Genomic DNA, 27,103 nt, shown 5'->3' with positions numbered 1-27,103 from the left:
CCCGGGGGTCATGATTTGAACAATTTAGAATCTACACTACCCCAGGATGCTTCCACCTAAGTTTCAGCTTTTCTGGCCCAGTGGTTCTTTAGAAGAAGATTTTTTAATGACCCCACCCTATTTTTGTCTTTTCTTGATTATCTCCCCTTGTGAGGGGACTTGGCCCTTTTATTTAACAATTTAAATTCCCCTTCAACCAAGGATGCTTTGTACCAAGTTTGGTCAAAATTGGCCCAGTGGTTCTTGAGAAGAAGTCAAAAATGTGAAAAGTTTACAGACGGACAGACAGACGGATGGACGACGGACAAAATGTGATCAGAAAAGCTCACTTGAGCCTTCGGCTCAGGTGAGCTAAAAAATCATTAAATAAGAGATACACATTTTCTATTAAATCTATTGGTCACTAATATAACAATTCTTGCATGTATTTTCAACTACATCAATAAAGAGTGGTTAGCTACAATATCATCATTCTCCTCCTCAAAATCCAATTCCTTACAAAGTGTCAAATCTCGCATCTTTTGTTCCAACATTTCTGTTTGTATCTGAAATGAACAATAAAAATGTAGATAATATATATGTATCACTTAACATAACAAAGCAATCACAACTAGATGAGGGTGTGATATATGTATATAAGTACTTTTTTCTCAGTGTGAAATATTACTTGTTTCATTCAATTCCAAATTCATTGGGAAAAACTTTAAAAGGTAATGGTTATTTTAAAATTGTTTCAAAGATCAGAATAATTTTTATTATTCTTGCTCAGTATCAAACTGCATGCAATCAGGTGCATTTCAAAAATATCCCTTTCATATAAATGTTTTCCTGCTCAGTACAAACAGAACATGCATGGAGTATGCAGGGAAGGTATTACATGTACATGGTTACAATTTAACTGATGTATTGCTGCATTATGGATACCTTTTCTCTAGAAATTGCTTTGAAGGAGTAGACTATTCCTGACAGTCATTAAAATGTAGAATTCAGTAAAACAAGCTTACAACAATCAGCCAGAGATGGGTGATTTTGCTTCTTTTAAACATAATTCATTATATCTGTTAGCCTCACCATATATATGAAACAATTGGGGAATGAAAATTATTACGCTATTAGTGTCATTTCAATATAAGCATTTTCAATATAAGCATGTTTTACTGATATTAATAACATTACACTAGCGGTACATGTATAATAATTTCTTTCAATTCAAGAATCTGCCACACAGATGTTAGTAATCATTAGTTATCATCACATTTGTCTTTATGTCTACAAATGCAGTTCTATTGTACAAATTAGAATATATCATCAGCTACAGGTGCTTTGCTACTAAATACTACATAAACATATAAGAAGGACAGTCATTTATTAGTACATAAAAGCTGTGCTTCACCAATCACCACATAGAATCAGTGCATAAATATAACTCACCTAACATTTTAAATAATATAGTTGACCTGCAACATATACACTCAGAAAGCAAAAATATCCATAAACAATTGGTATACTATGTATAATTTGTTACAACCAAGCAAATGTACCGGTATGTCAAAAGTCTTCAAAGCAACATTTATTTTTATCTGTTTATTTTCTTCTTTAAAAACCATATTAGCCCCAGTGACATTAGGGACAATCCAGATAACAACCCCTTATTTTTCCACAATCTGGAGATTACCCCCTCTGTATTTTCATCATTCATCTTTTCATCAATTATCTTTTCATCACCCTCACTATTGGCCTTCACCTGATCGTCCAGTATGATTATTCGCCCCTCCACCGCGGGGGACAGGTGACACTGTTCCTCCTCCTCATTATAGACGCTCTGTTGACGACTCAGGCGGCGCTCCAGTTTGGACATGCTGGCCGCTTGGTCCAGTTTGCGGGCCATGCTCCGTTTTCTGAGGTTAGAAATAAACTTCTGCACCAGACTTCTCTTCCTGAGGTCCAGTTAGTAGTCCAAACAAAACGCATGCAAAAAACACAGGAATAAATGCAGAAAATTTAAACAGGTTTTACAAAACACAAGTTTCAAACATTAAAAAAATTCATGCAAAACAACACAAAGGGACCACTAAAGTCAATTTAGGGTAACAATAACATTAAAAAAACCTTGAATTTCTTTTAAAAATCCTCTTGAACAAATTTGAACATTTTTCATGCATATACAAATGCACTAAACTTTTTCTCAATCAATGTTAATACCAGTATATACATGCATAGTGCTTTGAAACTGCAAGGATGGTTATTTCTATAAAGTTTTAATACCACGTTTCTTTCAATTATTTGTATTTCTTTTAAATACTAGTTATCAAATGTGCATGTTATGGATGATTTTGCTTGGTTATAATTTTTTAGTTATTATATGAACATCACTTTGCAAAACATGTCAATTGATTTTGTGTTTGCTATCAGCCAGTTTTGCTGTACATGTACTGTACATCTACAAGCTGGTTTGACAATTACTCCTCCTCATCATAAAAACATAGGTAATCAAAGATTACGAAGCTCACCTCGACGAAAGCTATCAGTTTAAGTAATGCAAATCTCACATCATATTTTCTTAACAGTTAGTATTTATCCTGAAAACAATATTCAAAGAAGTTCAGTTTAAATAGGTTAAAGTTAACTGGGGGATTAATCTGTTCCAAAAACTTTAATCTGGTAACTCGTTTGGAAAATGTAGGTCAGATCGAGCATCCAAAGCAAGTCTGGTAGTGTCCATCCCTAGATGCACCATCCATGCAAGTTTGGTCTGGGGATGGCTTATAGTTACATGGGAATGGACCTGCTCCAAAAACTTTAACCTGGTCACTCATCTGGAAAATGTAGGTCAAATCCAGCATCCAAAGCAAGTCTGGTAGTGTCCATTCCTAGATGCATCATCCATGCAAGTTTGGTCCGGGTAGGGCTTATACATGTAGTTACTTGGGAATGGACCTGCTCCAAAAACTTTAACCTGGTCACTCATCTGGAAAATGTAGGTGAGATCCAGCATCCGAAGCAAGTCTGGTAGTGTCCATCCCTAGATGCATCATCCATGCCAGTTTGGTCTGGGTAGGGCTTATAGTTACTTTGGAATAGACCTGCTCTAACAACTTTAACCAGGTCACTCATCTGGAAAATGTAGGTGAGATCCAGCATCCAAAGCAAGTCTGTTAGTGTCCATCCCTAGATGCATCATCCATGCAAGTTTGGTCTGGGTAGGGCTTATACATGTAGTTACTTGGGAATGGACTTGCTCCAAAAACTTTAACCTGGTCACTCATCTGGAAAATGTAGGTCAGATCCAGCATCCGAAGCAAGTCTGTTAGTGTCCATTCCTAGATACATCATCCATGCAAGTTTGGTCTGGGTAGGGCTTATAGTTACTTGGGAATAGACCTACTCCAAAACTTGAACCTGGTCACTCATCTGGAAAATGTAGGTCAGATCCAACATCCGAAGCAAGTCTGGTAGTGTCCATCCCTAGATGCATCATCCATGCAAGTTTGGTCCAGATAGGGCTTATAGTTACTTTGGAATGGACCTGCTCCTAAAACTTTAACCAGGAAGTCCACGCCGAGGGTATAGCATAAGCTCATCTCGACTTCATCGAGGTGAGCTAAAAATATATATTTTTTACTGAAAAGTTTCATCGGGGCATATTGCTTTCAATTAAGCTGAATAGTTGGCATCTGTTTTCTATGAAAACCTACAAAACTACGTTTATATTTTACTTTACTTAACATGAAAAAATTCCTTAGAATAAATTCAACAAAAAAATATATTTCATCCTCAAATTAAACAACTAGTACTATGAAAGAATTCATTGAATACAAACAATTTTATCTCCATCACCCATTTATTGAATATATGTATTTAATACTGAGTATACACCAACCTGACTAGCCCAACTAGACTTTGTCTGTGACCAGACTTGCATTCTTTGACACCTTTCATGATCTGAATGGATTCAAAATGATTCCTTACTCCTGTACTAAGTGAACAACACTGCTCCGAGGTTACCTAGAGTAAGAAAACAGTGAACAATAAACTGTATACAAGGAAATTTTTCACCTACCATACATGTAAATACATGTATTTAAATTTCAAAGAAAGTTTAGTAAAATGTTTTCCTTACCACCACTGGGCAATTCTTGAAGACATCATATCCATCTTTGCCTTCTGAAATGTATTCCTTGGTACACAAACTGTATTTCTGTTTGAAAAATTCAAAATTTTAATGCAAAAGATTTCCTTTTTTGGGGCAGAAAGTATGCCTCATATGCAGGATATTTTATGACAAAACACTAGTTATTCTTATATAACATTATATTTTCAGAGATAAAAACAAACTTTCTACAACCACTGTGCATGTACAAGTACATAGTAGTGTTTGTAAAGTTTCCTATTTGCCATAATGCTAATTAAATAACCTAAAACAGAAGCTTTTGGTAGTATATATACAGGTATTATCTTTGTGAATTAAAACCTAGTATTTTACCTAAATGCTTAATCTGTCTAACATTCCAATGCTATATCATATAATGTCTAAATTCACACTTTTAAAAAGCATTTTAAACCTGTCACATCAACCAACAGCTTACTCACGATTTTATATGAATGAAAAGGGTGTCACCATTTCAAAAAGAGAAATTTCTTTAACCTCAGAGTACATGCACTCAAAGTGCGATACATGTATTAAAAAAATGTAATTGATTTCTACTTTGTGTAAAATTGAATGTACATGTGTTCTGTAAGATTAAAGTAAAACTCAGTTTAAACTAAAGTCCTTGGAACCTGTGAATTTAATTCGCTAAATCCGTAATTCGTTATATCCGTATAACGAATTCGTATAACCATTATAGTGAATTCGCACTGTGCATGTTTTCCTTCAAGAATTACTACCAACTATGTTAGTGAAGCAAATATTACAAAACATATCTTCGATAACTAAGGTTTTCTTATGAATTGAATTTTATATACAAATGTTAAAAGGAAATAAAGTAAGTTCAATTTATCATTTTTTTTATAATCTTTGAAAGTTTGTTATAAAAGATGTAAATTTCATTATATTCAACCTCAACAGGACTCAAAATCAGTTCGCTATATCCGTAAATTCGTTATATCAGAGTTCGTTATAACCTTAAAATTTTAAAAAGATTTGTTAAGAATTTTGCCGGGGACCCAGAAAAACTTCGCTATATCAGTGAATTCGCTATATCCGTGTTCGTACTAAACGAGTTTTACTGTATATATGTAAATCGTGTAGTTATAAATAAAGTAGTCTCCTAAAACTCTTACCATTAATGATGGAAGACACCCATAGAACTATATTAAATTATCAAAATAATATGCTATTGAGCCATATTGAATGACAATGCTTATAGTATTCATCCTATCCCTAGTAGGAAGTAAAATGAGTTATGAATATCTGCATATATAACTGTTGAATTAGCCTTGCGGTTGTTAAAAATTACTGTTCAGCTTGGGCCATTATAAGTTTTTTCTTTGTTTAGTGTCCACCCTAAATTTGAAAACCAATCTTTCTATCCCTAAAAACACAAATATCAAAAAGAAAAACAACATTCTAAGCACAATTCCAGAATTTGTTTATCGATCGCCATTTGAGAATTCTCCTTGTCCTTGGGTATAGCATATGGTAACTAAGTAAAACTATTAGTTTATTAAATAAAACCAAAATTTTTATACACAGCTTAAAAAACAGAGAGGTGCTAATCCCAAAAGAGTAAACTGCATTTCAAAGATACAGTATGTATTTGTCAAATTTAATTTGTTTGTTTTTAATTTCACAACCTCAAAACCAATCTGGCTGCAGATGCTAAATGTAGAGAAAACTTGTTTTGGCCTTGAGTTGAGAATACATGTAGCTTCCCCTGCAAGTCTGCGCAGTATGAATATTCTTACGTTTTTAAGATTGATGTATTGCCCCTGAACTTTGACCAGCTCTGGATCTACTCTCTGTCCCTTAGGCTTGCTGGGATTAAACGCAAAGGTTATGCCCGACACTTGAGGGAACCGACCTTCCAATTTGGGGTAGGCTGACACACCATTTTCTAATGCTTCTATCAACTGTTTTCCTATTTCAATGCAAATGCATGTTGATTTAAGTGAAAATATAATATTTTAATATCTTTATAGGAACTCAGAATTATACTAGAAAATATGTGCAATGAACATTCATGTGCATTACCAATTCTTTATCACATTTGAAATTTAAATTAATGAGAGCTCATTAGAACAGCATTTTGTAAATTGAAATAGAAAAAATTACAAAATCTTAACAGTTTTATATGTTCTAGCCATACAAATGGCAAATGCCAAAAGATTCACTTTGTATACAACCCAGTATATATATGTAACGGGAGAGGAGAAAATGCAGCGGACCAGACCGGGATTCAACCCGGGCCCCCTATATATATATCTGGCCACCGGCGATCGAAACCAGCTGACCGCCACATATATATAATTCCAGGTAAATGAAATGCTACTTGGCATAAAGTAATAACGATGATATTCATGTCTCGCAATTACTGATTCTACACCGAACTTGCTTCATAATATTATCTTCATACCAGTGACTTGGATGACTACAAGTTCGTCCACCAGGGGGAGTATGGTCAATAAATCGCGGAGTTTGAAGCAACCTTTGGGGTGGATTCTGTCTGATCGGAATGTCCCAGAATTCAGGAGAGCACAGTCAGCCTGAGAAATCTCCAACATGATGTCCGTTACAAAGTTTCCTACAAAGAATATCAAAAGCCAAGTCTTTAGAAAAGAAAATATTACCTAGATACAAACCTGTGTACTGGTATATACTATAGTACAACAGTGCACCTGATTTGCTCAAACATACAAAAGACTCTAATCAAAATGATGACAGATATGGGAAGAAAATTACAAATATGAGTAGTGTGCATCGCATTTTAACATAATCAGTGCCACCAAAGTATTGCTAAATTATAACAATTTTGTTAAAAGACAGTTTAAATAATTTAAAGCAAGAATGACTACCTGAAATTTCTGATAAACAGATACCTAGATTTGTTTCCCTTGATCTTATAGCAGAGAATCTACCATCAAGTTCCACATTCATATATCCCAATACTTCATCCATTTTACTGTTAATATCACCTACATATATGTAAAATCAATATATTATGCATACAAAAATACTCTGAAATGAAAAGCTTGATAATATTAATTTCTAAATAATATTTTTTTTTTAAATGAAAAATATTTCTTGAAATCACAGATTTTCGTATTGTTAAGTCAAGAAATCAATTTCTTACTCTCAATCAAAACAAAGCTACCCATACCTTGCATATGTTTGACAATCTCCAATGTTTCTGGGTCCTCTGTGATATCAGAAGTAACATCCACCTTCTCAATGTCCACATGAAGGCGAAGTCCATTTCTCTTAATGGTGATTTTACTTAAGTTACGGAAATCAGTCCCACTTTTCACAATGTTGGTGTCATTAACCTACAAGATGAAGTTACAAAAGGAAAAAATATTACATGCATAGTATTTCAAATAAATCTAATAGATCAAATCTAAATGATTCATGAAAATCCAGTGTATGATGACACTTACTACTTCTACACCATAGTCGTGATCATGACCTGCCAGTATGATGTCAATATCTGGTACTTGTTCTGCGAGGTGTCGGTCATTTGGCCATCGCATGTGAGTCAATGCCACAATTAAATCAACTCCCTGAAACAAGTTATACACAATTATTAATAATGTGTTTGTTAACCAGAACCAGAATCTGTGAATGGTGAGTAGATTGTCACCTTTACTAACAGGGTATATGAATCTTAATTAGGTTAATATAAATGTATGTACAATTGAAATTTAAACAATTCCTTTTCTCCAAATATTTTTGACATATATCACATTCTATTAAGTCTACTGGATGTAAAAATATAGAAGCTTCATGTATTTTAACTTTAATTCTTGAAACATATTTGGAAACACTACTTTTCATTCACAGTGTTTCTATTAGAATTTTAAGCTTTACAGATTGAACAGAGGGCGTTTTTAAATTTTTTAATGTTTGTTTGTTTTACTTAATCTGAGAAAATGCTCAGAAAGCTACCTGTTCCTTTAAATCCTTGCAGAGTTCTTTCCCTTTAGAAACAAAATCTATATAAGTAACATCTTCTGGGTCCAGTGTTGCCAGAGTGTCAATCCATTCCTCCTCTACTAGGCCAACCACTCCAACCTGATAAAAAATAAAAAAAAGAAACAAACATCTTTAACAGAAATTGTAATTTCAACGTTAATTAACTTTTTTTTGTGTGTTTTGGTATCATCTTTGCTTATTGAGGTTTTCTGACCTGCTACACTCCTCACAAACCCAAGGGTCTGTATGGAGTGCATTGGATCAGAAAAATTGGCTAGCAAAGATGCCACAGTATATTCTTCCTTACAAATATCCCATAATGGTTAACATACTTACCTTATACCCATTCCATTCAATAACACAAGACTCCTGTCCATCTGCCAATGTCTTTTTGGTCAAGTTGTCTATAACATTACTGAGTAACCATGGAAACTTTGTCCTCTCTGTCATCTCACACAAATGATCAACTCCAAAATCTAGCAGTTAAAATTACAGGTATACAATGTTTTATTCTCTAAAAAAGTAAATATCAGACAATAGTTTTTCTTAATTTGCTAAACTTTACATTTAATATGAACAAAAAATTTATATTCTAACATCTGAGAAAAACATTCACCAAAGTCATGATTTCCAAACACTGCAGCATGTGTGCCTACTGCATTCAGGATTGGTATCATCTGTTCACCCTTCAAGAATATGCTCACTAAAAAATAGAGTTAAGCTTTAAAACATATATAGATTTCAGTTTTGCAAAGTGTATATACAATCCCTAAGACATTTGAGCTGAAAAAATTCTATTCCTATATAAATGACCTCTTAGCTATTCTGGGATTCCATCTCAGCCCCCTGTCCAAGAATGAACCCCAAACACAGTTTTACTTTTTGAATGTCCCCTGCTACTGTGAAATCATTTAAATTCATGGGATTCAATTTTCATGTATTGATATAATTTAAGAGATTTGTTGGGATGTAAATCTATGTTTTCTCTTACACCTACTAAAGGAAATATGACTTGCAAACCTGATTTATATATTTGTGGAGGATGTTAATTTGTGGGTTAGAGATACACAATGTACCCACTAATTCCACAAAAACTGAACCACCACCTGTCCAAATCTACATTGTCTCGAGCCATGGTCCGCAGCCCGTGATATAACTCTCAGATCCTACCCATGGCTGCCTAATCACAAGTGTCGTAATCTTGAATATTTACGCCTCTCTTTTGTGACATCATATTTAGTCAATGACAAGTTTTCTTCCCATCGCAATTGAAATCGACAATTTACATCAGCATTATTTTGTACACTGTGGTTAGGCATTGAAAGGTCGAATCAAAGTTCATTTTCCGACTATGCTTTACTCGCATTGGTCAATATTTCAATAAGCTTCAAAATATTCTCTTCTCATGCAACCATGGCTAGAATGGGAAAGGATCGTACATTTTGGTCGTGGTTTGCGACTATGCCAAATCTAATGATTCCACAGTATTTTAATTCTTAAGAATGTAGAAGTTGGGGCTTTACAGACCATGAATATTGGCCTGGATAGCTCAGTGGTTAGAGCACCTGACTAGTAATACAGGGGTCCCTGGTTCGATTTCCACGCCAGCAATATGTTTTCTTCATGCATTTCTCCTGTCCTACTACAGGATCAACCCTGCAAATGCTACTTGAATTTCAGAACAATCAACAAGATATAGAGGATATCTATATTGTGTGATTTGATATTGGCTTTATCCAACGAGTTGAAATGGTGTATATATTCGCGAGGCTTGCCAAGCGAATATACACCATTTCAACGAGTTGGATAAAGCCAATATCAAATCACACAATTATAGATGTTCTATTTATCTCATACGACTTTCATTTTAACAAAATTTTGAGACTTCCCCTGTGAAACTACATGAATGATTGCTAATTCATATTGATGACGTATAACTTGATGACGTAGGTCTAGGCAACTTGTAGGCCTAACGTTAGATTCATAGTTGATCCATGGTAAGTTACACCTACATGTACATTACTAGGTAGGCATAAGTAGTAAAATATAAGAAAGTATTATTGAAGATGTTAAAGAAATCTTAATAACAACAACTAAACTGCCAGGCTTTACTTTCTCCAAAAACGATTTAAAAAAGGGGGGGGGGTAACATCTGTCTTCAAGTAATCAATACAGCTACATTGATAAAATAAGAAACTTCTTTGGCATATATAACATTATTGGTCTTTATCATTCATTTTATTTTTACAAATAAAAGTTTCAATGATATAAAATCTTGAAGCGAGGGATCATGTCAAAACCGGAAGTGCTAATGATAAAGCATCTGCCCGTTGATATAGCATAGGTTTATCCAACGGCTTATATCATCCACACGTATGAGATAAAATGACATATGTATATAATTATAAATGAAAACTGGCTTACATAATGAAGGGTTCAGTACATCCCCACTAAACAGTACCAGGGGGTTCAATGACTGGTAGGACTTGACACACCCCACAAACCTGGCCGCCCCTCCCACAGGCTCCTCTTTCTGGGGTTCAAGGTTATATACATCATTGAAGTGAAGGATGACTAGATCATTTTGTGGCATCCTTATGTCACCTGTAAGTTAACATAAAATAATTAAGCAATCTTGAATCTAAATTTCTTTCAGCCTAAATGTAAAAAAGAGTAATTGGGATTATACTAGGTATAATAGGCAAAGGCAATTATTTTTTTCTTTAGAAAATATTTTTACAGCTACATTTCCTGGGTTTCCTGTTAGGTTTTTTTTGTTAATTGACAATTTTTACAATTTCTTACATGTGTAAATGTAAAAAAAAGTTCAATTGGGATTATGCAGTGGCAGAATAGGCAAAGGCAATTAATTTTTTCTTTAGAACATATTTTTACAGCTACATTTCCTGGGTTTCCTGTTAGGTTTTTTTTGTTAATTGACAATTTTTACAAACATTCATACATGTGTACATATGAAAACCTTATCAAGTTACCAAATGCAGTGGCAGACAAGGGCAAACAAGAAAACAACAATAAAAACTTGTTTACACAAAGTATACAGGCATGCGTCTTAAAAGATGCTTGTTTTATTACATGTACTCAAAGGTTAAATTAGACAGATAAGAATTACTGGCCCACCAGAACATAAACATATATATGGTTTGACAAAAATGCAAACAAACCAACTTCACAGTCAATTCAGGGTTAAACTTGAGTATTACTGCAGGTACTGTAACACAAGTAAAATTCACACCAAAAAGCCTGATTAAAAAAATATTTTTTACAAATACAGAATTAATACATGCATCCCTGCACATATCAATTAACTATTATCATATGTCATAGCTGACTATTAGATAATTTTTGAAGTATTGGATCTTAAAGTTTGTGATCAAGCAATATGAATGCAATTCCTAACATAGAATACTATTTCACAGTTTAAAGGTTATTTAAAATCAATATTCAGTTTTGTTTATTCGATGTCTTGAGAAAATATTTCAAAATATCTTAGAAAGGCTTGTTTTTTAAAAGAGAGGAAAAACACACTTTTGTACAATTTACAAAGACCTTTCCACAATTTAATGATTTGTTTTTTGATTTAACTTTTGAAGACTTACCTTGTAAAAAAATAAGCCAATTGTTTTAATACATAAAATGGTGCATTTTCCAGCATTTCTTGTACTTTTTGTAGCTTTTTTAAAGACCAATCATTCAAATATACCAATTTAGATAAATAAAATGTTTCAAATTACATTTAATTTAACTTCAACACAAGAATTTAGACTTTGCTTTAAAAAATTGTTACATCTGACAATTTTAGTTCAAGTTGTCTTCACTTTAAATGCATTTTCAATTAATTTAGTCAAGCTGTTACCAATTGATGTCCAATTTTAAACACTTTCAAAAAATCAAACATTGGATTCTTTTCAGAATTCTTTGTCTTTTCAATTTACTTGAGCATACTGCCAATATGATGTAAAAAAAAAAATGTATTAATTTTATTTTTAAAACGGTAAATAAAAAACCCTATATAATAGTTTATTCAAATAGTTAATTAAAAAAAACCATGCATTTTATCACACTTCTTTAGTTGCCATATCTATGAGTTTTATTTAATGGATCATGTCTAAATCATACTTCAAAATCATGAATTTAAGTGTTTAATGTTATTTTTATGTGATTTTCCTGTTAAGTGGCTGCAGTATATTTCACAGTTGCACAGAACAATGGATTCGTGTATATTAGAGTTTTATCAATGCAACAAAATGATAAAATGAAACTTGTAAAAAAAAAAATTCTAGCTTGTTGCCATGTCAATAAAGTATTTTAAAATATCTTAGAAAGGCTTGATTAACCACACTCTAGGGGAAAAACAGACTGCTGACAAAATGTACCATTTGCAAAAAATGATTTGGTTTTGAAACTTTTGATCAATAAGTCAATACATGTAGTTTACTATCTAAGTCTGACAAAATATAACAACATAAATTGCATAGTTTTAGCTTTACCCTAACTATTTTCCAAATAATTTGTCAATTTGACATAAGTGATACACGGCTGTGTGGCGGTGGTTGTGTATAGTCAGTTGGTAGAGCACCTATTTTACTGCAAAGTTGCCAATTTTTATACATTTGTATATCCCTGGAATTGACAGGTGAAAGACCTGCCAATATAACAACATAAATTGCACAACTTGGCCAAGCTTTGGTAGAGCACCTAACCGGACTATTTTTCAAATAATTTGTCAATTTGACATAAGTGATACAGGGCTGCATTGTATTTATGCAAAAATTTGGTTGAGCCTCCAAATCAGTTAATTAGATTCTTATAAAAAGACATTCATGTACATCTCTAAAAAATTAAACACTGTTGCCACACACACAGTACAGTACTACTTAACACCCCCCCCCCCCCCTCAAATTTTCAGTCAATGAATTTGCAAATTATCTCTTTACAAAGTCATGGCAATTAAAGAATTAGCTTTTAAAAGTTGTTAAAGTGTTTTCTCCATTTAATTCATTATCAATCAAAATACTTACAAAAGTATGTGTCGAAAAAAAGTGAGCAATCAAAAGTGGATATTTTTCATCTGCTTCGAATTTTGTTGCTTCCGGAGTGGAACTCTTTTGTACTTCCTTTTCACGTCGGCCATCAGTTAGAGGTATGACAGACTGTTGTATCTCTGATATATCTAACAATATCCCAAACATCATATGTTATATCAGATAAATAAAACAAGACTTCCATAAAAGAGATTGTTTCAAAAGTAAACAGCAGAGATTTTCCTTGAAATGAAGCAGTGGAACGGAATAAATGACTAAAATTTTCGACTGTTTACACACAGAGAGAGATCAATCTAATTGAGATTTGGTTCTGTAAAATTATATATAGTCTGTGTCAGTTAATAGGACAGTCAGGAATTTCAAATGTAGAGATTATCACTCAAATGTGGATGCCAGGGTATCATCGTTAAAGTCAATGGCTTTTTATGTTGCCTTGAATCTAGCAACTATTGTGCGAACTTTTAGTGCTATTTCATTGCATTTTTAATCTTGAAAAACTTTGTTTTTAATTCAAGTTAATGAAAGTTTTAAGATATTTTTGAAATATTAAAGAGTTACTTTGGTCAACTTGCACAATTTTGCAGGGCATTTGCTCAAAGAAGGGAGTGTAGGAGTAGGATATTTACTTTCTTTGCATATTAATGCCATATCATGGAAAATGTCAATTACTTGAGTAAAGCTGATCTTTGTTATATCATGGATATCTCAAGGGATTTGAAAATTTCAACAAATTATTAAAAAATTAGTTTACCCTTACATGCATCCTGAATCCTTGAATTATGTCAAAGTTTTTTGTGGTCCCTTTGAGTTTCAAATAACAAGGTTTGACTGTACATTTGATCGATCTTTTAAAAATTATCATTTGTCAACTGTAGAATTTTACACCCCAAAATGCTGAAACTCGAGTATAATTGTGGATGCATTTTACACAGGCATGGCCCCTAAGAGGAACAACGTTATCCCGAATGGGCATTTTCATAAAGACTGGCAACGCTATGTGAGGAATTGGTTCAACCAACCTGCCAGGAAGAAGAGGAGGCATGATAACAGATTAAAAAAGGCACGCCGCATCGCTCCCCGACCAGTCGCTGGTTCTCTTAGACCAATCGTTAAATGCCCAACTTTTAAATACAACACTAAGATTAGGGCAGGCAAGGGATTCACACTGGATGAGTTGAAGGTAAACCAACAAAATAAATTGGGAGAGAAAAAAAAATTAGAATATTTTGAACGACTTTGTTGTTATGATGTGCTAGAGTAATTTGATACATTTATGATATAAGGCCAAAATAAAATTATAGTTTGTTTGGAATTGCCTCCCACCTCACTGAAATGCCCTCTCCTGAAAAAATTTTATTGACCAAAAGTAGGAAGATTTTTTTTTTATTTAATCAATTTTTTGCCCTTTATTCATGTATCACATGCACCATACAAAACACCGAAATCTAGTGTCAGATCTATGTAAAATTAGGATTTTTTGTTGATGGTAGATACTTTTTTTAAAAGTCAGAAAATGTATTTACTGTTTACTCAGATTTTTTATCAAAAATTTTTAATTCATCTTCAATTTAAAAAAAAAATAATTTCCCTCCCTCCCTCCTGCATCTGAAACCCTTCAGGCGGTAATCCAAACAAATGATTTTTTAAGGATAGCCTAATAGTGACAGGATTTTAGACATTAATTTTTTTGTTGGTATTTTACATTCTGACATATATGTATGTCTGCATAAAACATCATTACTTACTTACTTAGTCCTCTTTGTGCTTTGAGCACGTAAGGCCTTCACCGGCGACCTCCATCTCTGTCTGTCTGCTGACACTGAATGCCCCAAGTCCATCCCTGATCTTTAATTTCTTTTTCAACTGACCATCGCCATGTCTCCTATAGTCACCCTCTGTTTCTCTTTCCTGGTGTAAGGAAACATCATTAGTCCACACAAAACAAGTTACTGTATGTGCACCTTAAAAAGTGGGCTTAATATTTTAGTGGCTTTGACGCTAGGGGTGGGACGATATACTGATACATACTGATATTTTCCTCTAAGATACGGTTTATGATACAAGCATTCGAATAACGGTACGAAACGATACACAAACGACATATCCAAAAATTGAAAATGAAAGTACCTGTCCTTGGAAAATGGCGGCTTGTACAAAGTGAAGAGATGATGTTGATATTGAAAACACACTGTAGAACTAATAAGTCATTGATTAGGGGTAAAACGTTTTCACTTTTAAGCAACCTCGGAAGATTGGACGAGAAAAGTTCAGTATGTAAAGCGTGCTATACACAGAAAGTATCGTTTCCAGAACATTTGATATTATTAATTGTTACTCCATCTCGTACTTTTTTTTGTAATCTCAACTTTGTACAGATTTTCAGCAATTAATAATAATGTAAATGTGATGTTTTTTAAATGCATTTTTAGTCAATGTTCTTGTTAATAGAAATTCGGTAATAATAATATGTACATGAATTAGTGTTTTTGTAAAGTTTTAGTCAATGATATTGATGAACTTCAAGTATTAATTTCAAAGCACACATGATTGATATAGAATAATTGTTGATTTAATGTCAAGACAACAAAAAAATTAAATAAAATACTAATTTTTTTGATAAGTTTTATAACTTATCACGTTTATTTAATGTCAAGACAGAAAATGAAATAAAATACTATTTAGGCCATACCAATTTCTAATATAGTTCGTCGGATTCGCCGCTTCAATTTTTATCAAATCAAAATTATAATATTAAAAAAATATATTTCGCGCGCGCATCCAAAAATATCCGAATACAATTTTTTTCTCGACTTTTTACACAAATGTATGACAGAAGCGCGGAATTAGTGTGTTTGTACTTTGTAGCAGTCTGTAAAGTTTTGCAAGATGCTCGTGTAATTGTGTGTATGTACCAGGGGTGAACAATTAGCATATCCAAACAACCGGGGCTACTATTTTGGGGGATCGGGCTAGTTGTTTTCTGCAAGGAGGTAGCCCGTCGGGCTAGTTGAAAACATAACTACACAAGCAATGCAACAGTGACAAGAACAATCTGTATTTTCACTTGTATTTGTTATAAAATTCCCAACCAGTTAAAATTTTCCAGACAACATGCTCATATTGTCAATGAATCTCCATAATATTATCTGTCTTGTACTTCTGTCTGACTTGATTACTTCCAAAAACGATCGTTTTTTCCTAATCCGAATTTCCTCTATTCCTCCATTTATGGTAAATACATGCAGATATCTCATTAAATTATTTCGATTATCCAATGAACTGAAAGATAAGTGTTTTGTGACTCATATAAAATATATTTCAAGTGTATTTAATGATTTAAGATGAAAACAAAATGAATTTGGTTTTATTCTAAATGAGCTAGTTCAATGATCAAGAAAAAGGGAAGATAATTCATTTAAATTAATTTAATTTTTTTTTTCATAATTTATGCATGATACATATTGATAGTGAGAACTTTTAATTTTAATTTTAAAGGAATAACCCCAGTACCCTGACTTTTTCAGCAATTAATTTCTTCTCCAGATTAGTACTGTATTTATTTTAATTTTTGTCCCCCCCCCCCCCCCGTTTGGGTTAGTAACTTTTTACTAGGGGCTATTAACTTAAGAGCTGCAACTAGCCTGTAGGAAAGTACTTGATTTTTTCCTCAATTGCACACCCCTGTGTACTATAGAAGAACTTAGAAATTTTTGCCACTAATATTAATTATATTCGCTCGCCTCATAATTTTGAAAACTGAAATAAAAAAATTAATATTTAAAAAATATTTTCGCTCGCTCGCCTCTCTTTTTATTTTTGAAAATCCGAAGAACTATGTTACAAATTGGTGTGGCCTTAAAAAAATTTTTTTTTTACAATTTATCATAATATCGAGATAAATATCGTATCATGCTAATGTATCGAGATACATATCGTATCGCAAGATTGGTGTATCATCCCACCCCTATTTGACGCAGACAACAATGTGCTTATTCATGAATACCGCTAAGAAATCATTAACATATACAATTATGTACAATACACTGAACGGACATGTGTAGCGCTTATTTATGATTATGCCAACAACTCCATACCCAGTGATTACGCAAAATTTTGAATACGCCAAATTATCATATGTACACGTACAGTATATCAAAGTTTTTGAAATTTCACTGTCAGACATATTCTCTGACAGAATGAAAGGTTCTATTGGACTGGACAACATTTTCTTGAATTAAGTACCTTGATTTTGTACAAAAAAAAGAAACTAAAATGCCCTTCAAGCAATATTCCATCATTATTTTCATTTCCTAAGGAAAAAGAAGTATTTCATCTGAGACATATAAGATGATTTATGTCTCTGTCTGGACTAATTCTATTCAGTGTACATGTACACCAGTGATAAACTAAAAGTAGTATCATCTGTTGAATAGTTACTGGAATAAAGTGAATTGTTGATAACAAATTGAGTTATTCTGTTCTCTCTCTAGGCTGCTGGAATCAACAAAAAAGTAGCTCTCACCATTGGAATTGCTGTGGATTACAGACGCCGTAACAAGAGCCTGGAGTCCTTACAACAGAATGCACAGAGACTGAAGGAGTACAAGTCTAAACTGATCCTCTTCCCCAAGAAACAGAGCAACCCCAAGAAGGGAGATGCCACAGTAAGAAAATTTCCTTTAATTCACAGAGTTCATTTTCTTCGTACAGAATGTTCAAGTCATTTTGCGTATATTCTCACTACGTTGTCATGTAAGATTAAGGTAATAATGTAGATTGTAGATTGTCTGATTTGTTTGCATTTGATTCCTCTGAAAAGTTGTTGAGGTTTGAGAGAAGCAATATCATGTTAAACTTTCTATATATGTGCCACTGTATATGTTAAACTGCTAATTCATAAAAGTATTGAGAAGATAGCTATACAGAATATTTCAAAGAACGGTGAACGCATCTATAATTATATCAAAGAAGTGAGATGTGAGATTTGAGATAAACCAAAACAAAAACTCTTTAGTTTAAAATATCAGATACATTTCCAAAATATTTTGTTATTTCTTTATGACAACACAAGTGATTGCTTTACCTTGCACCTATTACCAAGTTTTCCATGATTTTGTTCTTCAGGAAGAGGAGATCAAGATGGCTACACAACTGTCTGGCCCAGTTATGCCAATCAGAAAGACCTATAAACCAGAAAAGGCCAGGAAAATTACAGATGAAGAGAAGAAATTCAGTGCTTTCACTGCTCTTCGTCAAGCCCGCACTGCTAAGAGACTGCAGGGCTACCGCGAGAAGAAAGCTAAAGAAAAGGCTGAGGAAGAAGCTAATAAGCCCAAAAAATAAACTTCACAGTCTTTACAATAAATGTGTACAAAGAATTTGAGTTTGTTCATTTAATAAGGCTTTTGTATAAGGAGCACCGATAAATATTAGAATAGAATTTTTTGTCATTGAGATTCTACAATGTTATATTTTCAACATTCTTTTTTAATTTGATATTTGTTTTCTCTCTGGTTCTAATTTTGATATGAGATATCTGGATGTAGGTAGGGATTCTGAAATGCTTTTTCTGAGATAATTTGAGAGGCAAAAAATAGGAAAGTGAAGAATATGTGACCAAGCAACTGTAGAATACCATATAATCCCTATTAACCTCCCCTGCCCCTATAAGCGCCCCATTAGGTCTTTTTCAATCGTCAGGAAATAAGGGCCCCCTGTGCAGTGATTAATATCAAAAAGAATGGTATCAAAAAATTGAAGAAAGTAAAAATGAAACTTGTCTGTTAACTAATATCTCTGTGGAAAATGAAAAATTTAGCATAATTTGGTTAGATAATCTTCACTTTCAGTAAAATTAGACATTATTTTAGTGGTTCCTTGTATTTATTTTTTTTTCAAAAGATATTTTGAACTTAAAATATGTTATTTAATATCATAAAGAGAATACCAAAATAACCGCCTCCTTTTTGCAATTTTCTAAACGCCTGGGGCAGTTAATAGGGATTATACGTAATGGCTTGTGAAGAGAAATATGGCAGGAAAGATGTTTTATGTGTGTGTTGGGGGGGGGGGGGTTGAGCCTAGCATTTTAAATGAAAAAGTGAAGAAAACAAACTGATGTAATATGGTCAGTACTTTTGGTTAAAGCAGTAAAAGAATACCATTTCATCTTGCTGACACCTCCCTATGGCCATATGATTTTTAGATCCAAAGGTCAAGGTCTTTCTGTGTGTACATTTCTGGGCAATATCAACTTTTGCGATTTTATATCAATTTCCTGTGGCGTAAAGTAGATGACCCCAATTGATTCTGAGGCATTAAGTCAGTAAAGAAGACCCCAATTGATTGAGGTTCAAGGTCAGACATTCTGAGTGTAGGAGTCTCTTTCTGGGGGATATCTTGAAAAACCTTTTGTGTGATTGATCAGAAAATTCAGTTTACTGGGGTATATGAAAGAATTTAATATTCTAATTTCTTGAGTGTGTTGAAAGGGGCTTACTTTCATAACGATGAGTGTTGTTCATTGATGGAGTATAAAACAAAATCTCGGAAATAAGCAGCCTTTAAAAATATTGTATTTTTAGGCTAATTTCAAGGAGACATGTATTTAAGGAATAACTGTCTTATTTTTCGATTTCATGATGTGATCAATCGATTGGCTTGCGTGATAATTTGCATAAACGCCAAAGGCGTTTATGCATAAAATTAAAATTATTACGCAAGCCAATCAATTGATCATCGTCATGAAATTGAAAAATATGACAGTTATTCCTTATATTTACATGCTTTGATTCTGCCAATCCGTGCTCCAAGCCCTGCTTCTGTCTAGCTGTTTGTGCCGCCCTGCACGTGTTTTTTTATTTTTTTTTTTTTTTGAACCGCGCCAATACATTGATGGGGAAATAAAGTACATTTACAATTTGTAATTTTATCTCGGACAAAGACATTGGAAATGTAAATATTTGATTTTCATAAGCTCACCTTAGCAAAGTTTGGGGAGCCTTAATATTGTCGGCTCCCCAAATTAAAATTTTCAAAGCAGTTAGATTCCTTTTCAAATATCACAGGTTCAAAACCCACTGTTGGATGTGGAGACCGGTCCTTCAGATGAGACCATATAAACCATGGTTCCCGTGTTAAAGTAGATGCTTACATGAAAAAGATCCTTCACTGCTCAATGGCCCTAAGTGCCGAGCATAGGACAACATTTGAAGCTCTCCACTGGCAAGTCTTGGTGTCTCTGTATGAGTGAAAAATTCTAGAGAGGGATGTTAAACAATATACAATCAATCAATCCTTTTCAAGTACATGTCTACTTCTATGCAGTTTTTAAATCAAAGATGCATGGATGATAATTGTAATATGTTTCATTGAATTGGTCAAGGTTTCAGGTGCTGCTAGTGCTACAGTGTAGCCTCATTTATCCGGACACTTTGGTTCCCGGTGAGTTTGTCCGGATATGTGAAGCATCTGGATACTTGAATCACCAGTTAAAGAAAACAATATAGCATTTAAAAATTCTGTCCCGATGAAAAATCATCCGGATACTGAAGCATCCGGATATCTGAAGGTCCACTGTATTTCCTTTATTTAAAATGTCCAACTTGGTACTTTTGGAGCTGATTAAAATTTTTTAGCAGGTCGCATACCAAGTATTGAACTGAGAACCTTATGTTGATCAAACTTACTTATCTACCAGAGTTGCTTTTGATGCTGGATCTTGCCAACATTTCTTTTTTTGGAATAGGTTAAAGAATTTATAAGCCCTTTGTTGACCCAACTTGCTTCGGTGATACATCTAAGGATGCACACTGCTGAAGAATGGAGTTAGGGTTGGGGCTGGAGCAGGGGTTTAGGGTTGCGGACTTGTTTCTGATACTGGATATGATCTACAGGTCAATGCTGAAATTTCAAACTAGATATATTGAAACAAAAGGTATTATTGGAGCCCTGCTCAGTGCATGATCAGTCTGCCCATCCGAGATCTCTTGTCCGAAGCATTTCTTCTCTCCCCTTGGCCCAATCTGGCTCATACTTCACCCACAGAGTGCCTTTGGGTAACCAATGTGCAGTGACCTTGAACCATGTTTCTAGGTCAAAGGTCGAGGTCATAGCAGAATTAAATGAAAAATCCTTGTCTGGAGCATATCTTCTCTCCCCTTGACCCAATCTGGCTCATACTTCACCCACAAAGTGCCTTTGGGTAAGCAATGTGTAGTGACCTTGAACCATGTTTTTAGGTGAAAGGTCAAGGTCATAGCAGAATTATATGAAAAAACCTTGTCCGGAGCATATCTTCTCTCCCCTTAACCCAATCTGGCTCGTACTTCACCCATAGAGTGCCTTTGGGTAAGCGGTGTGCAGTGACCTTGAGCCATGTTTCTAGGTCAAAGGTCAAGGTCTTAGCAGAAATATTTTATTATTATGTGTAAAATCTTTGTCCTGAGCATGTCGTCTCTCCCGTTTGTCCAATGTAGCTCATTCTTCACTCACAGAGTGCCAGTTATAAATTGATGTGCATTGACCTTGAACAAAGTTTTTAGGTCAAGGTCAAAAATAGCCTCTCTGTTTAAAATCTTTGTTCGGTGCATAATTTCTTTCCTTTGTGTCCACTCGGCTTTAAACAAATTGACTAGGTATGTGATTTTCCTTCCATATTATGATAGAGGCTATGCAACAATTTTCATATATAGAGGATACATTTCTTTAAGTTTTTTAAATGTATTATTTTGCAGGGAGTAGTTACTTTTTGTCCCCTTTAATCTCAAACACCTTCAAAATTAACCCTTTTCAGTATACCTTACATTTTCATATGTTCATTGCTAAAAGGCTAAAAGCGGGGCCCTTTGAGATGGCCACCATCTCAATGATATCTATTTAAATCTTAGATTTGGATTAGATTCTAAATTGTTCAAATCCTGGTCCCGGGGTAATTTTTATGGGACAACAAGTAGTATTGAAAGGGGTAAATCTGGTGAAGAACAGCAGGCCAAGGGCTACTCAGGTGAGCGTTGTGGCCCATGTGCTTCTATTACTTAGATAAAGCATTGACCTTAAGCAAGGGGAATTTAGTTCTATGCTTTTATGTAACAATGTTTAATTTTGCCAGTTTAAAAGTATTAGCTATTAGATATCCAGTCGATAAAGACTCATTTTGTCTTATAGATTTATAGTTACTCCTCACATTATAATTAGCATCGGGATCGAGGTGCACTTTTGACCTTGAAGCGAAAGTAGCATGTTTCGCTGTTTAGTTATAGTGCAGAAACGTATAAATAACAACGAAATAGTGAAATCATCTTTAAAATCCTGCATCTTATTTGTAAAAGGAACTAACAACTCTTGGACACATTTGGCAAGAACGGCAATCTTTCATCGTATTGGACTCAAAGCATTTGTAAGGGAACTTTGTACTGGGTTGTTTTAAAGTGTAGCTTCACATATCTGTGTTCTATGCAGACCTGCCAACCAAAATTGATGCTGTGGGGGGTCATGACCCAACATTCAGAATTGAAATGTTGGGTCATAGCGCGCGGCGACATTTTTGTTGAGGTTTGAGTAACAAAATGCTCCCTAATTTTTAGGCATCAATGCAAACAGTCAAACACATGCATGTATATGTTATATTTTATTGCAGACTTAATTTTTACTTAGGACAGGTTACTTAAAATTGCTTGTATAAGAACACTTTCAGATTGATAGTAAGATTCAGACACTTTTAGTTCAATAGAATTTTTGCAAAGTTTTAAAAATTTAAAAAGTTTCTGGGAAACATTTGTTAGATTCTACAATAATTAATTTTCAACATATTACAGAATCAGAAAATTGTAATTAGACATTTAAATTGAAAGATTAATATTGAAAAATTGCTGCTGCAGGGGGTGGTGGTAAGAAGTATGTGCCATCTAATTTCCTATTATTAATTTTAAAACACACACAAAAAAATCAAATGAATCAAATACTACAAAATAAATTATGAAGGATACCTAACACCCCAAACAAAAACTTAAAATCGTTAGAGTCATGGTGTGACTACAAGTGGGTATTCCCTTGTCATAGCCATTTAACAAAGAAACACAACGTACAATACTACATTTTGGAAGGGGGGGGGGAATTCAATATTCTTCACGTTAGACTCTTTTGCTTTATCTTAATTAATATCATTTTCTTTTAACCACTACACTTAACAATAATTTCAATATACAAGAGCTGATAAAATCAGCTGATATATGAGAGCTGATAAAATCAGTTGTTATCAGTTATGCTTTGTAGTTTCGTTTTTTTACTTTCGTTTTTAAAAAAACGTTTATCATATCATTGTATTTAATTAATTAATTTCTGTTTTTAATAAAATGATATTTAATTGACCTCTAAATCTATGTGGTTCACCATGCATATACCCCTTCAAATGGTTACGTATAATCCCCTAAATGCTCCAGGCATATTACCTGTACAGCTGTGTCAATCTGCGATCAAGCGTGAAGTGATTTCCTGTGGCTAATTAACAGTTTTTTTAACACCTCGGCAAACAAAGATACTAATCTGTGTGCATTGAATAAACAAGATGTTCATATCCTGATTTATAAAACACAAATCGGAAATTTTAGGATGAATTTTCAGATCTTTCTTGTTAGACAAACATGCTTAATTAATATTGGGTCAAAAAATTTGGATGATCGATTTTGCGGGTGAAAACAATGACACGCCGCGGGTCATTATGAGTGGGGGTGAGAGGTCAATTTTACCCACCGAATGCGGGTCACTTGGCAGGTCTGTCTATGACAACTCTTAAATGCTGGAAATATGATCTTAATGTGAAATATTAAAATCAAATTTGGTCAGGTTGAGTATGCAGTAGTTTTTAGGGGGCAATTTTACAAGAGATAAAATTTGAGAACAATTACATATAGACCTTGCTATTAAAAATATTGATTATCATAATTTGTTGGTAGCCAAGTTATTCTCTAATCCTAAAGTTTAGAACATGAAGACGATCATAAACTGGATGTACCTCTCAAAACATCACAACCAAGGGTTTGTAATCCACACCTCTATTCAGCTCCAAATAAATTCTTGAAGAGGACCCAGAGTGGATTGGAAAAACCTTAATGGCTTTTATTGATATAGGCCCTTTCTCACATAATGCCAAAAGTTGCTGCATTCCATGTATATTGATGCATATTAGAAAAAAAACTATTTGCACTGCCATAGTTATATTACCTTTCTGATAGTACATTTTGGTGTGTGCTGTTGAACAGCATTTTCATGAAGCTTTATACACTTTACAAATTTTCTTGTTATGTTACATATGAACACTGGGCAATATTTTCTTCGCCTATAGACATATATTTACAATTTTAAAAAATTTTCTTTGAAAAAATCTTTTCTTGTAAAATATAAATGATATTTAAGATTATAAAACGAATTTTTAAGACTTTGAATACATGTCCTTTTTTTTAAATTAAATAATGTATATATTTTTATTTCAGTCAAATCATCAACATGTTCCAGTGGTATTCTTAAGTTACAAGTCTCCGAATCCATTTGCACAGCCAGAGGGATTAGGCCCCAATCCCTGTGATGAAGATTATAATGATGGTGTCGACAAAGAATTCCGCTTGGTTTATGCCCTACGCAATATTGATAAGGGATACATGCTTATCGCAGGCATAGCATTAGGCTTTCCTCTGCTATTTCTGTTAAAGATCATCCATTTCTTTTACAAAGAACATGAAGAATTGGAGTATGCATCCAAAGACCTGTGGGAGATGTTCGATAATTGTGTGGAAATCTACAACCATCTTCCTGTATCGACTGAGTGGCTGTATGTGACCTGTCACATCACTCTATTTGGAGGACTTTTGTATTTTCTTTTTGCAAGTAATACCTTTGGTAGACTGTATTACAGTGCTAAACGGGACAGTTATATAGCCATCGTGTACAAGTATGGATTGAAGAGGAAAGTAGAATTCAGTAGAAAAAACATTGAAAGGAAACCTGTGTTTTATGAAAAATTCACTGATAAATTAAGAGTGGACATTGGAAAGAAGAAAAGATATTATGTTTACGAAAGTTGTTTTAGAAACAATACTGAACGAAATAGGTTTTTCTCTGAGATGGCATCTGATGATTATATTGATGAATTGAATCAGTAAACATGTTTTAAAGTGAAACTCACCGTGTAGTTTTTGAAAAATTTTGAACATAAAATAAATACATATATTAACAGATACTGTGAAATCACCTTTTTACACGGCTTCAAGTTTTTGTGGCTTGAAGATATTTTACTTGTTTGAGAAACATAATACTCTATTGCAGTATATGAAATTTTAAAATTGTGTGTGGGATATGACTTAATGAGACTCTTCATACTATAATAACTAAAAACCGGTGGAAAGAAGTGATTTCTCAGTAAAAGTTACTCGACAAATTGATTACATGTCATTTTGCTTTTATCAATAATACATGCTTAAGTGAAAAGTGTCTCAACTTTCTGTTTGTAAACTTTAAAATTTGAGCTGTAGACATATTATTATACCCCACGCAACTAGTTGCGTGAGGTATAATGTTTTTGACCCCTCCGTCAGTCAGTCAGTCCTTTTTTTAGCTCACCTCAACGAAGTTGGGGGGAGCTTATGTGATACCCTCGGCGTCGGCGTCGGAGTCGGTGTCGGTGTGTAAAAGGTTAAGGTTAAGTTTTTTGGAGCATTTTTCTTTTTAATTACTTCTAAGTCCTATATTGATTAGACATGCATGGAATATGGTTCTAGTGTGTTTCATTGTACCAGACAGAGTTTCAGATGCTGCAATTTCAGCAAAGGAATGACAGGTTAATGTTTTTGGAGCAGGTTAACATTTTTGGTGCAGTTTTTGGTGTGGGTTTCATTTCCAAGTAAGTATAAGCCCTATGTTGACCAAACTTGCATGGATGATACATCTAAGGATGCAACTACCGGGCTTGCTTCGCTGAATCTGACCTACATTTTCCGGTTGAGTGAAAAAAGTTTTTGGTGCAGGTTTCATTTCCAAGTAAATAAGCCCTATGTTGACCAAACTTGCATGGATGATACATCTAAGGATGCATACTACCGGGCTTTTAAGATGCTGAATCTGACCTACATTTTCCGGTTTTTTAACAGGTTAATGTTTTTGGTGCAGGTTTCATTTCCAAGGAAGTATATTCTTTAATGACCAATCTTGCATGGATGATACATCTAAGGATGCATACTACCAGGCTTGCTTCAGATGCTGAATCTGACCTACTTTTTGTGGATGAGTGAAAATGTTAGTTTTTGATGCATGTTTCATTTCCAACAAGCTAATTCAGAGAATTCGTGTCCCCCGCTTAGGGAAAAAGTCCCCCCCTGTGAATTTGTAGAATTATTAAATGTATACATGTATACTGAAGGAAATAAAATACATGTATGTCAGTATGCATATAAAGATTTGATTGCTTATTCTTTATTATGTGTATAGAAGATTTTTTCATATGGAATATTTATCACACTGTAATGATGATTTTATAACCTCATAAATTTTTCATTTCACATGCTGAATACTATCATTTAGTAAAAAAAAAAAGTATTTAAAAAAAAAAAGAAAAGAAAAAGAAGAACGATGCAACCGAGACTCGATCCCGGGCCCTCTCACATTTGAAGCGAGAGACATAACCACTAGACCACGGAGTCGCTTTACTCGGAGTGAAGTATATGCAGAACTGAAGTCACATACATGTATATAATTCATGTTTTCATGTTCGGTATTCTCTTTTACACAATCCATGGTGTTTGATTTATTTAGCCTTTATTAAACAGTTCTAATAGATGTAATAAGAACATAAAGTCCGCCGAGAACCTGTTTTATACGAAATAACTCTCCTCATACTCCTGTGCTAAAAATAGCGACATGT

General features: G+C 33.8%; 3 protein-coding genes across 5 annotated transcripts; 2 read left to right on the top strand and 1 right to left on the bottom strand.

Moving 5' to 3' along the window:
* Positions 1 to 384: 384 nt before the first annotated feature.
* LOC134244001 (trifunctional nucleotide phosphoesterase protein YfkN-like) lies at positions 385 to 13,273 on the bottom strand. Of its 3 annotated transcripts, none has more exons than XM_062726246.1 (14): positions 13,171 to 13,273; positions 10,556 to 10,735; positions 8,748 to 8,834; positions 8,468 to 8,607; positions 8,105 to 8,230; positions 7,597 to 7,719; positions 7,320 to 7,485; positions 7,039 to 7,134; positions 6,576 to 6,743; positions 5,908 to 6,080; positions 4,121 to 4,198; positions 3,881 to 4,005; positions 1,745 to 1,937; positions 385 to 545 (listed from the first exon to the last, which is right to left on the bottom strand). In XM_062726246.1, the coding sequence occupies exons 2-14, from the start codon at positions 10,722 to 10,724 to the stop codon at positions 435 to 437; spliced, it is 1,755 nt and encodes a 584-aa protein (XP_062582230.1). In that variant the 5' UTR covers positions 10,725 to 10,735; positions 13,171 to 13,273; the 3' UTR covers positions 385 to 434. The 3 variants fall into 3 exon arrangements, 1 of the variants encoding a protein (XP_062582230.1); XR_009987153.1 differs by having other exon boundaries at positions 437 to 545; positions 1,432 to 1,937; XR_009987154.1 differs by having other exon boundaries at positions 437 to 545; positions 1,432 to 1,898.
* Positions 13,235 to 18,572, top strand: LOC134244002 (large ribosomal subunit protein eL13-like). Its single transcript, XM_062726247.1, has 4 exons — positions 13,235 to 13,292; positions 14,127 to 14,374; positions 17,685 to 17,858; positions 18,319 to 18,572. The coding sequence occupies exons 2-4, from the start codon at positions 14,129 to 14,131 to the stop codon at positions 18,535 to 18,537; spliced, it is 639 nt and encodes a 212-aa protein (XP_062582231.1). The 5' UTR covers positions 13,235 to 13,292; positions 14,127 to 14,128; the 3' UTR covers positions 18,538 to 18,572.
* Positions 18,573 to 22,393: 3,821 nt separating this feature from the next.
* On the top strand, positions 22,394 to 25,367 carry LOC134243981 (uncharacterized). The gene is made up of 2 exons (XM_062726224.1): positions 22,394 to 22,591; positions 24,684 to 25,367. The coding sequence occupies exons 1-2, from the start codon at positions 22,433 to 22,435 to the stop codon at positions 25,347 to 25,349; spliced, it is 825 nt and encodes a 274-aa protein (XP_062582208.1). The 5' UTR covers positions 22,394 to 22,432; the 3' UTR covers positions 25,350 to 25,367.
* Positions 25,368 to 27,103: the final 1,736 nt, after the last annotated feature.

Source organism: Saccostrea cucullata, unplaced genomic scaffold, assembly GCF_032062105.1.
Source record: "Saccostrea cucullata isolate Sc308-1 unplaced genomic scaffold, CSIRO_AGI_Scuc_v1 ctg3, whole genome shotgun sequence".
Taxonomy (NCBI): Eukaryota; Metazoa; Mollusca; class Bivalvia; order Ostreida; family Ostreidae; genus Saccostrea; species Saccostrea cuccullata.
Note: the sequence above shows the minus strand (reverse complement) of the source record. Positions and strands in the feature narration are given on the sequence as shown.

Excerpts from the sequence above, each read along its gene's own strand:
- LOC134244001 (XM_062726246.1), bottom strand. The coding sequence starts at position 10,724 with ATGCCACAAAATGATCTAGTCATCCTTCACTTCAATGATGTATATAAC. Across the intron at positions 8,835-10,555 it reads TGTACTGAACCCTTCATTAT|TGAGCATATTCTTGAAGGGT; the intron begins GTAAGCCAGTTT and ends TCTATTTTTTAG. Across the intron at positions 6,081-6,575 it reads TGTAGTCATCCAAGTCACTG|GAAAACAGTTGATAGAAGCA; the intron begins GTATGAAGATAA and ends GCATTGAAATAG.
- LOC134244002 (XM_062726247.1), top strand. The coding sequence starts at position 14,129 with ATGGCCCCTAAGAGGAACAACGTTATCCCGAATGGGCATTTTCATAAA. Across the intron at positions 14,375-17,684 it reads TCACACTGGATGAGTTGAAG|GCTGCTGGAATCAACAAAAA; the intron begins GTAAACCAACAA and ends TTCTCTCTCTAG. Across the intron at positions 17,859-18,318 it reads CCAAGAAGGGAGATGCCACA|GAAGAGGAGATCAAGATGGC; the intron begins GTAAGAAAATTT and ends TTTGTTCTTCAG.
- LOC134243981 (XM_062726224.1), top strand. The coding sequence starts at position 22,433 with ATGTTTCGCTGTTTAGTTATAGTGCAGAAACGTATAAATAACAACGAA. Across the intron at positions 22,592-24,683 it reads GTATTGGACTCAAAGCATTT|TCAAATCATCAACATGTTCC; the intron begins GTAAGGGAACTT and ends TTTTTATTTCAG.